General features: G+C 34.8%; 1 protein-coding gene across 3 annotated transcripts; it reads right to left on the reverse strand.

Moving 5' to 3' along the window:
- Positions 48 to 9,723, reverse strand: LOC109711577 (protein NRDE2 homolog). Of its 3 annotated transcripts, XR_002216647.1 has the most exons (12): positions 9,142 to 9,723; positions 8,204 to 8,627; positions 6,962 to 7,297; positions 5,838 to 6,462; positions 5,515 to 5,680; positions 4,780 to 5,140; positions 4,363 to 4,473; positions 3,325 to 3,685; positions 2,037 to 2,262; positions 923 to 1,144; positions 479 to 799; positions 48 to 385 (listed from the first exon to the last, which is right to left on the reverse strand). XR_002216647.1 is itself a non-coding variant. In XM_020234713.1 (11 exons), exons 1-11 carry the CDS (start codon positions 9,675 to 9,677, stop codon positions 646 to 648), a joined length of 3,447 nt encoding a protein of 1,148 aa, XP_020090302.1. In that variant the 5' UTR covers positions 9,678 to 9,723; the 3' UTR covers positions 48 to 645. The 3 variants fall into 3 exon arrangements, 2 of the variants coding, with proteins under 2 accessions (XP_020090302.1, XP_020090301.1); XM_020234713.1 differs by having other exon boundaries at positions 48 to 799; positions 7,037 to 7,297; XM_020234712.1 differs by having other exon boundaries at positions 48 to 799.

Consider the following 13,945-nt stretch of genomic DNA (forward strand, 5'->3'; position numbering starts at 1 on the left):
CTCAAAAGCAAGAAGAAGAAATTTAATGAAAGGCTTTAAAAAGGCTATGAGGCTAATATCAATTATATAGAAAAAAAAAAAAAAAAAACAAATAAGACACAACAATGGCATATCGTAGTAAACATTTCAAGCAAAACTATGCACATCACATAATGAGGAAAAATAAATTCTGCAAACCTCGTAGGGAGCTCGCTGGGCCTTCTATTAGAAGTGTTTGTTAGAATAATGCTGCGAGAAGAAACACAAACAATTCAAGAAACTTCAAGTTGCGCCGCCGTTGATTGCACCGGTTGGTCTCCTAACTTAAACATGAGTTTTCACTTGAATCCTGAACCCCACAATTTTTGCAATTCGATCACTGATGTGTTGTTTCAATCTGAGTCGTCTGCAAAAGTTAGGATTGGGAACCCAATTAACAGCTGCACAGGAATGGCCAAATTTAACCCTTTAGCACCACTTGCATTTTGCGATCCAATACCTCACCACAGATAAAATCACAATCGCAACCAAGATACAACCGGCTCTGACCATTCAGAAATTTTCTGCAGAAAGAGAACTGATACAGGGGTGCCGACATCTTCGCTTATTGCACAAAGCATGTTACAGAAAATTTTATAGTACAGATACATGCGTATGAAATATTTCTCATGCCTCAGTCTCATCCTGGAGGAGGATTTCGTATATATCTGTGCGGATGTTCAATTCTTTGTCTCGCATGACTTCCTGAAGATCTGATAGCTCCTTTAGTGTCAAAATTGAACTCAGTTTCTGGAATCCGTCGAGCCATAACCTTTTAGACCTACAAACGAATATGAAGTATGAAATACATAGCGGCTGTACAAATATGCATTACTAAAGAAATTAAGATTGACAATTGCAGAATATAAAGTGATGAACAATTTGGCATTTTCTAAAAGAATACCATGGACATGCGTGAATAGCTCTGAAAAAGACTCGTCTCGCAGCAGAAGGATTGCGGACGATGTCGGCCTCGTATGCAAGGTAGCAGCGCCACAACAGCACCGACTTCTGCAACTTATTGTTTGCTAGAGCTCTCTCAAACAACCCATGAATCCTACTGCTAGATCCAGGCTTATCCCATTCAAACGACAATGCAAAAAGCCAGGCAATCACAGATGGATTCCTAGAAAACATGAAGAAAGGTCGTTACAGTTTGAGTGTTTTCGATTATGATACATGCAAAAAGAAATGTATAATTATATTAAATAATGGAGAACTTTTGACAGTGCGTGCTAACTTGTGGAGACATGATTAGATTTGATCACAATCAAATAGAATTTCTCACTGTTTGACTTAATCCTAGAGAAAGAGCTGCTGCTTAAATTTTTTTTTTTTTTTTTTTAAAAAAAAAGCTAGTTGTACGCAAAAAAAGGGGTGCACACCTTACACCCCCAATCCTAGAGTTTAAAAATCCATGGCTTTTAAAAAATATGACAAGACAAGTGTGGAATATTGGCCCTTTGACGAAAGGGCGTAAAATTTACATCCACTTTTTGGGAGTACAGGTAGCATTGCCCTTAAGTCAATTTCTTAGAATATCAACTGGAATGCCAACGAGTGTAGAGTTCAGCCATTGACCTGACAATTAACATATCTAATCTGGTTAATTTCACGCAACATATCCACTGAAGTTAAATTAAGCAAGATTTCCATGGCATTATTATTAGAAGACAGCATATAAGACCATCGTTTTAGGTTTTAACTTTTCTAAAAGTGAAGCAAAACCTTTCGTTAAACAATTTAATTCAAGTTACTGGGTGTTATCAGCTAGTTCAAGAAGCAGAAATAGGAGGAGACAAAGAAACTTATTAGCAAAGAAACAAGATGAGTGAATACAATGGAATTGACAACAACATACACAGTATCAAAATTCAAACAAAAAGAACTCAAAAGGAAATGTGACAGCAAAGAGTGGAATTTCTACTTATCCCAAAGGAATTATAGGGAGTATAATAAGAATTAATGCTTAGCTAAAGGTGCATATAGGCAAGGTCATTCAAGAAAAGAAAGATCACCTCTCTATACATTTGTCTAGTAGAAGTCGCACTTTGTTGGAAACCATATAGCGACAGCTTAGTCCTAACATGGCTGCATATGTTTTTGAATTGTTAGGATATATTTGCAGCCCTTCTGTTATGCTTCCCCGCACCTTTGAGAACTTCAATTGCTTGCTATGTTTCTGAAGCAGTCCAACATAATAGATCCACAAAGTTTCAAGTTCCAAGCTGGAGCTTCTCCTTCCTGAGGAAATGAATCTTACTCAGCAGAGAAATGAGAGGCATGTGATGATACAACGGAACTCTATAAAGGAAAAGTAACGGCCACAGACCATATTATATGCCAAGTAGTCAAACTGAATGGGCACATGATAACAAGCAAGGAAATATATATGTAGAATAAGTAACAATATAAATTATATAAATTGTGCTCACTGGCAATATTTAACTTTCTGAATCCAAGCTAATTAGTCATTCATAAGTAGAGATTTATCCACTTGCATTGGTGGAGAATCTGACTTGATTTAATACAATTTGATATAGTTCAAGCTCCAATTGACCACATTGAGTTAATTCCAGATTGAGCTGGGTTGATTCTACTTTAACTATAACCATTTTTGGACCTACCAACAAAGTATGAGCTCACAGTATTAAAAGCAATAATCGAAAGAATAAACCAATTTATCACTTATCTTCTGCTACTCTGCTAGATGCTTCAGTGCTGCAGGGCACACACCCATGTGGATTAGTTAATGTTTCCAGATTATCCAGATTGTCTCTTAGAGCTAAACAGTACAGGTAGACATGACATGCATGATTGTTATGATGCAGAAGTCAGTACTAGTACAGAAGTAGCTTAACCAAAGCTAACTGTTTTCTACTCATGCTTTGGATCGTGTTATAGAAGCTGGTCTATTGCAGAGATGGAGCTGGCTGCTAATCCCCTCAGATCGACCAGAATTGCTCTCAAGTATGAGTGAAGACAATATGCGTTCCTGATCATAGATCTGAGTCATTTGACACCAACAAGGGAACAAATAATTCACTTAAAGGACATGTGGTTCTCCACGAAGTGCAAGAAATTCAATGGCTATAATATTTTTTCTATTATAAATTGTGATCTAATATTTTAAACATAAAGTTTGGGCCAACAGAACTTGCTAACCACTCTCAATCACCCTTCATAATAGCACTCATTAAATGATGATCTTGCATAATTATGCAATGAACTATATTTACTTATACAACATAGACACTAAAAGGCCGACAATTAATTAAACAATGAAAAGAAATAAACATGACTGACCTGAAAGTGTCGCTGAAAAGGTTTCTTCAATAACTTCAAGACCAGCAGACCAGCCGGATGTCAAGGTCTCAAATAAAGAAGCAGAACAGACGAGAGCAACAGAACCTTTTGTTATGGAACCACGTGCCCATAAGTATCTTAAGCTTTTAATCTGTTCTCTAAATCCTTGACGTGCTCTCAAGACCTGGGGACCAGAAATTGGATTTTTAAAGGGGGTGTACTTAAGTTTGCTTCCTAAGCATGACAGTATGTAGACGGCTCGCTGCAAGGACGACTCAGCTATGTTGCAGCTCGAAGTAGATGTCTCCAACTCCATTTCAGCATACCATAAATAAAGAAGAGGAACATTTTCCTGAAGGTCCTGGCCCACCATTTCGAACAAAGAAATATCAAACATCTAAATAATTAAAACAAGTAGAGTATATTAGGAAGAAAATAACAAGCTAGAATAAAACCATCTTTTGAGTCAACATTAAATATGAGAATTAACTCTTGAGAAAGGAAGTGGAAAGAAGAAAGAACCATTCTGTCTAATCCACATTTATTTATTTAAAAAAAAAAAAATGGAAAGTGTTATATGAGTAGGCTACTAAGAGAAGCACTACACTAAAAAAAGCTCCAAACTGGATCTTTTGCTTCTGGAGCTCAGGATCCAATTTATGCGTCCTGCCACAGTAAAAGCTGTGGACTTTTTTTTTTTTTTATATAGTGGAAATTGCTGAGCTGAACACAGAAGCAGAAGCTGGGCCAAGCAGGCACCATGTAAGTACTATGGCAAAGTCTAACCCTTGTTCAGGGTCAATATATCTGTAAACAAATAAAGTGAAGTTCGAAACTGAAACAGAGAAGGCGAATTGCCATCACTAACAACAGAGAGGCAACAAATGTCATATTCTGAACACCAAAAACGATAGGCTTTTTTTTATGATATGGAGAATATTGCAATCAGCAAAACTGGGAACATTGTATTTGTGGGACAGATATCAGTTGAATCGAAAGAAAAAAATTACTTCAATATGACAAGATTAAGACTCTTACCTGTGCAACTCCATCAACAGATAACAATGCCATATCCAATATCTTCCTTCCAAGATCAATATTTCCATGGCTGGCCTCTCTTCGTGCATATATACCGCAAAGTAACAAATCCTTTTGAATAACATGTGACACAAATGTCAGTGATTATCATAGAATTATGAACTTGAAATTGACAGTGACACTCCATTATATGATTGGCACAAACAGAACCAGCAATTTCTAAAAGTTCAACTTCGGCAAATATGAAGCCTGAGGAATGATATATCCATTCAAAATTCTACAGGGCATAAAAGCCTCAAAATTCACAAAAGACTTGTTGTTGTCATTTGTACCCACAAAAGAATAAAATACAATAAAATAATTAGAAATAAAAATCATTGCACAAGTAAACTATGCAATTACAAACATATCAAGTACCTGTCGATCTTTTTTCAGTAGGTTTTTGGCCAAAGCTCGTGAGGCATTGGCTGAAGAAGATGACAAATTCCTTTTAGCTGAAAGTATCTCTTCAGTTACAAGTAGAGCTTCTTCTAATATATCATTACGAGGAAAGACATCAAGCGAAAGCAATATTGCATTCCGCAGAAATTTCATCATTGCAGTGCTTGTTGAAGAATCACTTTTGCTGCCCATCAGGGATTCCAAGCTAAGATGATCTGAAGAAGCTTGAATCTTGTTTACTAGTTCCCAGACACCTCTCAGATCTTTCAAAATATCATCTGGCACAGTCTCCAAGCTTAGAATCCGGTCAAGCCAACTCGATTTGTTCGTAGACGTCCTGAAGGTTAGAAGTCAAAGCAAAAACTGAGCATACGGAAACACCAGAACACCGAGAAACTCATGTATAACTTTTAATGTTATTGCTTCTATAAAGTACAAACATTAAGAGATATGGTGATAATATTCTAAACTAAATTACACGTAAGAGCTGATCTGTCCATCTCTTCACCGTAAGCAATGTATTTGACACGGTTATTCCCAGCAAATTACACCTAACGGGCTAACAATTTTAGAAAATTGAAATATATGTCCAATTGAAAAAATAATAAAAAAATAAACGCCATTGATATTTGAACATCACTAGTTACTTTATTATCACACAAGAACAAACAAAGCAGTGAAATCTATCAAACAGAAGAAAACTGAGATTACCATTGAGAAATTTTACCACCATAGAAGTCAACAAATTGGCACAGCAAGGACAAACGAGCCTCCTCTGATGACAAAGAGAACAAGTAGTCACTGACATCGTCAAACAAGATCACCCTTGAAAGCTGTTCATCACCATCCTGCGCTGGGTTGTCAGGATGAGCAGATTCTGATTTTCAAAGGCCAGCGTCATCATCCAAAGATGAAAAGTCAAATGAAAATGAAGATTAACAAGCAAAAAGAAGTTATCAATAAGATCAGGATAAATATATCAGCAAATGATCCAAAAGGCAACATCAAAGAAAAAGCTAGAGAGTCACAAGTACCAGAACTTTCATAAACAGGCATCCACTGCTCATTGTCCCTTGATAATTCCTCAAGGGACCATTTTTTCCATGTATTGACATCTTTAACCTCGCTATTAGACTCGGCATCTATATCAATTCCTAGTTTTTTTAACAACGATTCAACATCTTCTTGCAATGGAGCATCTTCAGTATCAGGGTGCTCTTCCTCATTTCCATCAGCTAGGGTAGGCCCTATTAAATTATCTAGCTCTTCATTCATTTCACTTTTCATCGATAAAGGGTCAAACCAACCACTCCAGCCTCCTACTTCAGCCTCTTGCGAACTTTCCGGCATAATCACATTCTTCCTGTTCTCCTCATCTTTTGCTAACCATTTAGACCACCCAGCTGCACCCTCTTCTCCAATCCTTGCACCACCACTATTCCAGAAGTGCTCAAAGAGCCTTTTCTTACTATATGGTGTGAGAAGTAAGGTTGGGCACAACAAGCTATACTCTATTTGAGCTTGAAACAACCCAGTTGTTAATTCCCGGTAACCTGTCTGCCACTCGAATCTGCATAGACTCACAAAGATATCCACCAAACCAAGTTCTAGCTGAACTAAGGAAGAATTCGATGAATGGACATCAGCAATTTGACAATCCTGCATATAGATTGAATTGATTAACAGAAAAAAGAACCTGACATCTCGAAAATAAAAAAATGCAACAAGAGAACAAGTAAATGAAGACCTAAAAGTAGAAACAAATTAACTATGGAATCAAATTCAAGAAGCTCAATCAGTAATATGTACAAATAAAATCTCCTTGTAAGTTTGCTTTCGAATTCTTTCACATCCGGATGAGTAGATATATAAAAGGAAATTGTTAAATGTTATATTTGATATATTGATACAAATAAAATGCAAGGCACTAAACTAGACATCCAGTAACCCTTTAAGTGATTAATATCAAGAACAAATACACGATAATTATTCATGCATTGATGGAAAACTAAAAAAGAAGTAGAAACCCAGCGTACATGTTTTTTAGTAGTAGAAAACATGTGAAGAAGTGACTATCAAATAAGACGAAACGGACAATATAAAAGTGAATAATAGGGTCAATATCTGTAAGAATAGATAGAGAAAAAAAAAAAGGAACCTGCCTACAAAGCTTGTCGCAAGACGAAGATAAAGCTTGAATGGCATGAGAATAACTTTTCCTTATTTCAGAGACCTTAAACCGAGAGAACTCGCTTTGGCAGAAAAGCAAATACTCTTTCCATAATCTACAACTATCCAAATGCTGCATCAGTATTTTTTCCCATTTGCCCAAGATATTACCACCAGTGTCCCTGTCATGATAAGATCTCAAAAGACAAAGCATCAGTTCTTCACTATCCGGATTGAGCTCCACAGCCTTCTCAAGTATGCTAATCTTCTTCTCAATTGTCTGCAGGCGAGCAGCTTTTTGTGGCTGAGTACTCGCAATTTTATCCTGAAATTTGTAAATAGTAGTTTTGAAAAAGTTAAGTTTTACCTGAATGAAAGGCCTACGAATAGCAAATAGACTGTTAGAGAGATTGCTACATGTGATACCCAAGGATTGCCTGTACCACCCATGTCATACTGTACCAAGGCCCTACCTGCACGTGGCACAGGATCGTGTCGATATTGTATCTACAAAATGTTTTTTTTTTTTTTTTTTGCATTTTTTGAGATCCTTTTGAGTTTGATGTAAAAGTTTTACAATAGTTTTTTCATACTTAAAATATACAGATCTTGTAAATCTACTAACATTTTGAGGAATTAGTAAGTTCCATTGCATACTATAACCAACTTTTAGTGAAAAAATACAAATAAAAAGATTTTCTTCAATTTCTTTTATCATTTTATATCTAGTGAATTTACCTATGGAAGTGTTTTCCTATAAATTTTCATCCAATTATGACTTTGGTTTTGGTTTCATGCGTATACTTTCGTAACATATATAAAATGATTTTTTGCAGTTTTTAAGATATTTATTACTTTATTCTTACTAAATTGTGGAAGATATAATACATAAAATATTTTTATATCCATTAGAGATATTAAAACAAAAAACTAGGTTTTCTTAAATTTACTAAAAAGCCCGAGCCAATGTGCCAACGTGCTAATGGTGTGCCACTAACACGGGGGCATACCACCGCCGCTATGCCATGCCATGCCGCTATCACAGCGCAAAGGCGGTGCCATTGGCATGGCAATCCTCAGTGATACCTAAATTCATTATAATATGATCATGAAACAATTGATTCTTAATGTACATCTGTATATACATACAAAATTACAAATGTAGCAAACATAAGCCAAAGATCTAGCAAGATGGTGGAAAACGCAACTCTAAACACTAGCTAGTATATACCTGAAATTCTGCAAAGGCCAACCAGACATTTTCATCATGAGGAAAATCTCTGGACTTTTTGTTGAAGTCTCTTGTCTTCCGAATCAATTCATCATCCCATGATGCTTCAAGCTCCCCCTTTGGTATAGACATATCACCACCGTTTTCAGAAGACAAATTCGATCCCAAAGGTATATAATCCTCGGGCACCATTGAAGGCATCTTTTTCTCAATAATTTTCACGTGCTTGAAACCCTTGTTTTTCTCGACAGTTGCATACTTCGCTGAATAGTAGCGACCTCCTGATCTCAGTTTATGGTCTAGTCCATCTTGATCTGCATCTACATCCATGTGCGAAGCTGAAGACCTCCAGCGATAACGAACTTGGAAATTGAGCCCAGAAAGTTCCATAAGACTATGAAGCTTGTAACGAGCAATATCCATTCTGTAGTTTTTACTCTATCATTAGAAAAATCAATTAAGGTTCATCAACATATTACAATGACTAGCGAGCCTGTCTAATTTGGTAAACTAAGAGAGGTTTTTTTCTCAAAGCTCGCACCATTCGCCAAATACTCAAAATAATTAGTAAAGCCAGTCAGTTTCAATTAGTCAAAATAATAGGTTGCGTAAACAATTTTGCAAGAGAAAGATTCAAGCAACTTAGGTGATGACACTGAACATCCATAACATAGAACTTATTCAGTAGAACCAGATGCATACACAATTGACAATATTCACAGAGCTCTGGTGCCACTGAATTAAAGCACAACCATCATCACCAAATTTGCTACTTTTCGACAATAAAAACATCAATTACATGAAGGAAGTAAAAAAGAACTAGGTGTGGAAGTAGAATAAGACACCGATAAAGATAAAATCAATATAATATAGATTTTGAAGGTCATATGCTGTAATAGTTGCAGAAGTAAGTGAAGCTCGAAACAAGAGAAATGTACCTGTAGATGCACCCGAATGCCAAATTATCCCTATCACCACAAGCATCAAAGTAGTAATCTTTCGAGGGTTTCCTCTCAGACCCCGCCCACGCTCGAACCCCCGACTTCCTCGAAGCTCCCTCTCCAACACCCTCCTTCCCCCGCTCTCTTTTCCTCTTCTTCTTCCTCCTCCTCTCCCTCCTCCTAGAGCTCCTCTCCTCTTCCTCCGACGAAGGAGACGGAGAGGAAGGGGAAGGGACTAGATCGTAGGACTTCGCCCGCGCCTCGGCGGCGGCAGAAGGGGCCTCGTCGTCGGAGGAGGAGATCGCCAGCTCCGGGGGAAGCGCAGCGCCGGCGCCGCCGCTCGCCGGGATGGCTGAGACGTCGAAGGTGAAGCTGGGATTGGAGAGCCATTGGACGGCGCCAGAGGAGGAGATGGAGGAGGCGGTGGGGTTAGGGTTTGGAGGGTTCGACGAGAGGGGAAAGAGGGGGAATAACGAAGGGGTCGAGGGTTTCGGGATCGCTTCTCGCTCTCCTCCCCCTTCCTCCGCAGCCATGTTCGGGTTCAGGGACGACGACGACGACGTTTTCGGGCTCGATGGGCTTCGGCGTGGCATTTTAGTCCACCGCTCATGCGAGTGTCACGTGTTGTGCACGTGATTAGAGAGTGGTAAAGCCCACATTGTAGCCGTGGCCCAGCCCAATTGGGCTGCGCGTAACTGGGCCGGATTCGGGGGATCCGACCATGCCCACCTCGAATCCGGCCCAAAATATTTAATAAATTTTGGGTATTTTGTTCGGCCATGTTCAGATTAAAGATAATATATTCAATTGAAATGAAATTTTACGTGAAATATTTTTATTTTCCACGTTGTACTTTAACGGGAACTCAATGGCTTTCGAACTGTAGTTGTTCTCCTTTTTTTATTTATTTTACTTAAAAATTTTCACACCAACACAGAGAAAGTTGAATACAATTCCAATACTTAATTTTTTATTATTTTTCAATCTAATGTTCTTCTACAGTTGGCTTTTTAGAGGCGTGAAGTTATGGACAAATTTAATTTACGGTGAACTAATCAACAAAAGAGTATTTAAGGCCGAAAATAACTCCGCGCTCCTTTCACTTTCGGTGAAGGGAAAATCCACAAACTCAAATAAGGTTCTGATTTGCGATTTTCAAAATCACTATCATAGTTAATAATATAGATAGCTAGAGTTTAGAATCTAAATAATCAACTGCTCTGCTAAAATTTCTATCAAGTTCTCTAATTGTTCACAGCACACAACGAGAAATTTGACAACGAAAAATGTTCTTCGATTTTATAATTTATGATCGTGCTATTGAATCTTGCCAAAGTTGAGAGGAGGCCATGCATGTTTTTGAACAATTACGAGAGAACAATTACGAGAGTACTAAATTGATATATTTTGCAAACTCTTAGTAGTTATATAAAAATATGGATTAGTAAAATACTACAATACGTTATCCTGTGATTCGTAGAATATATTAATTTACTAATTTATGGTTTATAAATTCGAGGAAAAACTTTAAATCCCCCCTTGTGGTTTCGTACTTTCTCACTTTAGTACCCTGTGGCTTAAAGTGTATTAAGTTAGTACCCTGTGGTTTCGCATTTTCTCACTTGAGTACCCTGTGGTTTAATATTTCGTTAAATTATATACAAAAAAAATTTAGATACCCTAACTAGATTTATCGAATATTCATTTTAGTACCTTTTAGTTTTAACTTTGTCACTGATTTAACAAAAAATGCTCTGAAATGAATAATAAAAAGTGAAAAATGAAACCACATGGTACTAATTTGATACAAAAATAAAACCACAGAGTACTAACTTGATACACTTTAAAATGTAGGGTACTAAAGTGAAAAAGTGCGAAACCACAGGGTACAAACTTGATACACTTTAAACCATAGGGTACTAAAGCGAGAAAGTGTGAAACTACAGGGGGTATTTGAAGCTTTCCCTAAATTTTATCACTTTGGCATCCTACTTAATGATATATCTTAACAGTAAGATTGATAAAAGTAAAACTATATATTGCATAGTAAAGTAATTAAAACACTTCAAACTGTAGGGTATTAAACTAAAAATGTGCTAAACCACATGAGAGCAAATTGAAGTTATCTTCTTCTTTCTTTTTTTATGATATACCATCCGAATCGATGATTCACTTTACTTTGTGGGGTGTAAAAAATGGCAAGTATTTATAAATCAAATTTCACAATTTAACTAATGGTTATTAGGTTTCACAATTACCAATTTTAATGGCTAATGTGAAGCGCTATTTGATAGATATAGGTTTCACCTTAATCTTCAATTGCATAATAATCTTGTTCTTTTTTTTTTTTTGAGAGAGAGATAGGTAGCTCGCTACCTGCTTCGTTTATTTCATTTAGAAATAAACTTAGCTGGAAATGTGAATCAACTAGGATTCAAACTTGGGTCTTGGATACCAACCATCAAATCCTTTGCCACTTGCATAATAATCTTGTTCTTTGTTTTTAGCAAATGGTTTGATTTTGAATAATTTATTTTCTTTCAGTTAGATAGTAGATGCACTAGAAAAGAAGTTTTCATTTCATTTTAATTTTGTGGTGTTGGCTCAAGCTACCAGAGAATATTACTTTAATATTTTATTTCTAATACTCCCACTTTTTAGTCTCAAACCTTTAACTCTGAAACTATATTAAATAATATAAAATTAATATAGTAATCCGTGCAATGTGGCGAATAGATAATTAGAGAAAAAATAAAAAATTACTACAAAGGAAAAGAAAACAGTAATGAAAGAAACGATAATAAAGGGTGAGATTTATTTTGTTAATGAATAAAGGTATCAGGCAAAGGAAGAGAAAGAGAAACAGTTCGGCCTAATGTAGAAATATANAGAAACGATAATAAAGGGTGAGATTTATTTTGTTAATGAATAAAGGTATCAGGCAAAGGAAGAGAAAGAGAAACAGTTCGGCCTAAAAAAAAAAGGAAATCCGGTTCAGTTCAAACAAAAAAAGAGAAAAATTAAAGCAAGTTCGGGGTGAAGTCCACACTCAAAGTGATCGGATCGGTTCAAGCAAAAAAAGAGAAAATTTCGATTCAAAGATGAAAACATGTGGAGCAGTTGAGTCAATTCGGCACAATGCAATAGGTTGACATGGTTCGGTTCAAACAAAGAAAGAGAAAAATCGGGCTCAGTTCAAATAAAAAAGAAAAAAACATATGGAAGACTTGAGCTGGTTCGGGGGAGGCCATACTCAACAAGAAAAAGAAAATTTTGGTTTGCTTCAAACAAAGAAAAAAATATATATATGAAGGACTTGAACAAGTGGAGCCTACACTAAAAAATGAAGAGAACGTTACACTGTAGCAAATTTAAAAAAAATTTATTTTTTTCTATTACATTAAAGGAGGGTTGGGGGAACCTCAGGTTGACACCTGCCCCAACCCCGCCACTCATTCATCTCTCTCTCTCCTCTCTACTCTCTCCACCACACACACAACACACCGACAACACCATATATATATTATTATATATTATATATATATATATAATATATATATATATATATAATATAGGTAATATATATATAATATAATTTTATTAATAAATTGTAATAACAGCTATTAGTAATAAATTTTGAATATGAAAATTTAAAAGTTTGATACTTTCAAATTTTAAAATTTTAAAATTTAAATTGCTAAATTCTTAATTTTAATTTAACTTATAATATTCCATTAATTTTAATTTAAATTCTAAATTAATATTAATTAATTAATTATAATATAATAATTAAAATTTATAAATACGCTGGACATAATAATTACGTAATAAAATCTAACACTGATAGATATAATTTAAATCACGTAAATATCGTTGTTAATTAAAAAAATAGTATTTAAATTTTAGGAGTAAAAATTTAAGAAAAATAGTGTATCATCTGTGTATATATATATTAATTTTATTAAACAATTTCATTTACAATTTATATTTTGCCTTCTTTTATTGACTTTTAAAATTATTTTGATAGATGTATCTCAAATTCTTTTTATATCTTTATAAAAATAAATTATTAATTAAATTTATTTGCGTATTTATCAATTTATGAACTTTATTTAAATATAGATTTACTATTAAATTATTTTATAACTTTTTTTAATTAATAATTAGACTTATAAATTATATAAAAATATTAAAAAATAAAATTTATTATAAAAATAATTTTATATCCGCAGCATCTGTGCGGTAATTCACTATAATGTATAAAAATAGAGATATAAACAATCATTTATCTCTAAAATTCTAAGCTATTAGAGAACGATATTTTAATATTGCATTGTTCAATATCTGAGCTCGAATTCAATCTACAATCCAACCAGCCAGTCGAAGTTTCTTCCAACTTATTTCCTATGACATAATTTGTTATATCTAATTTTACTCTAATCAAAATTCTATACCTCTATCATTTATTTGGTTGAAGATGCATAAATTGAAAATACAGTAATTATAGTATATGCATTCTTGTTTATTTATTTATATGTAGTAAAACATACTGTAATTATAAATAATTTATTTGGTTGTACGCAGTTGAAAAGTGCATTTCAAAATTTTGCCACTTATAATATATAATATTATAATTATATATATATATATATATAATATATTATTATATTATAATATAGTTATATATATAATAGTAGGACTAATGTGCTATGAGGAGCACATCAAATTTATGATTTTAACTTTCTAACCATTTATCTATTTGATGGATGGTTAGGATAAGAGGAGAAGAGAAATTGAGGAG

Source organism: Ananas comosus, linkage group 6, assembly GCF_001540865.1.
Source record: "Ananas comosus cultivar F153 linkage group 6, ASM154086v1, whole genome shotgun sequence".
NCBI classification, from domain to species: domain Eukaryota; kingdom Viridiplantae; phylum Streptophyta; class Magnoliopsida; order Poales; family Bromeliaceae; genus Ananas; species Ananas comosus.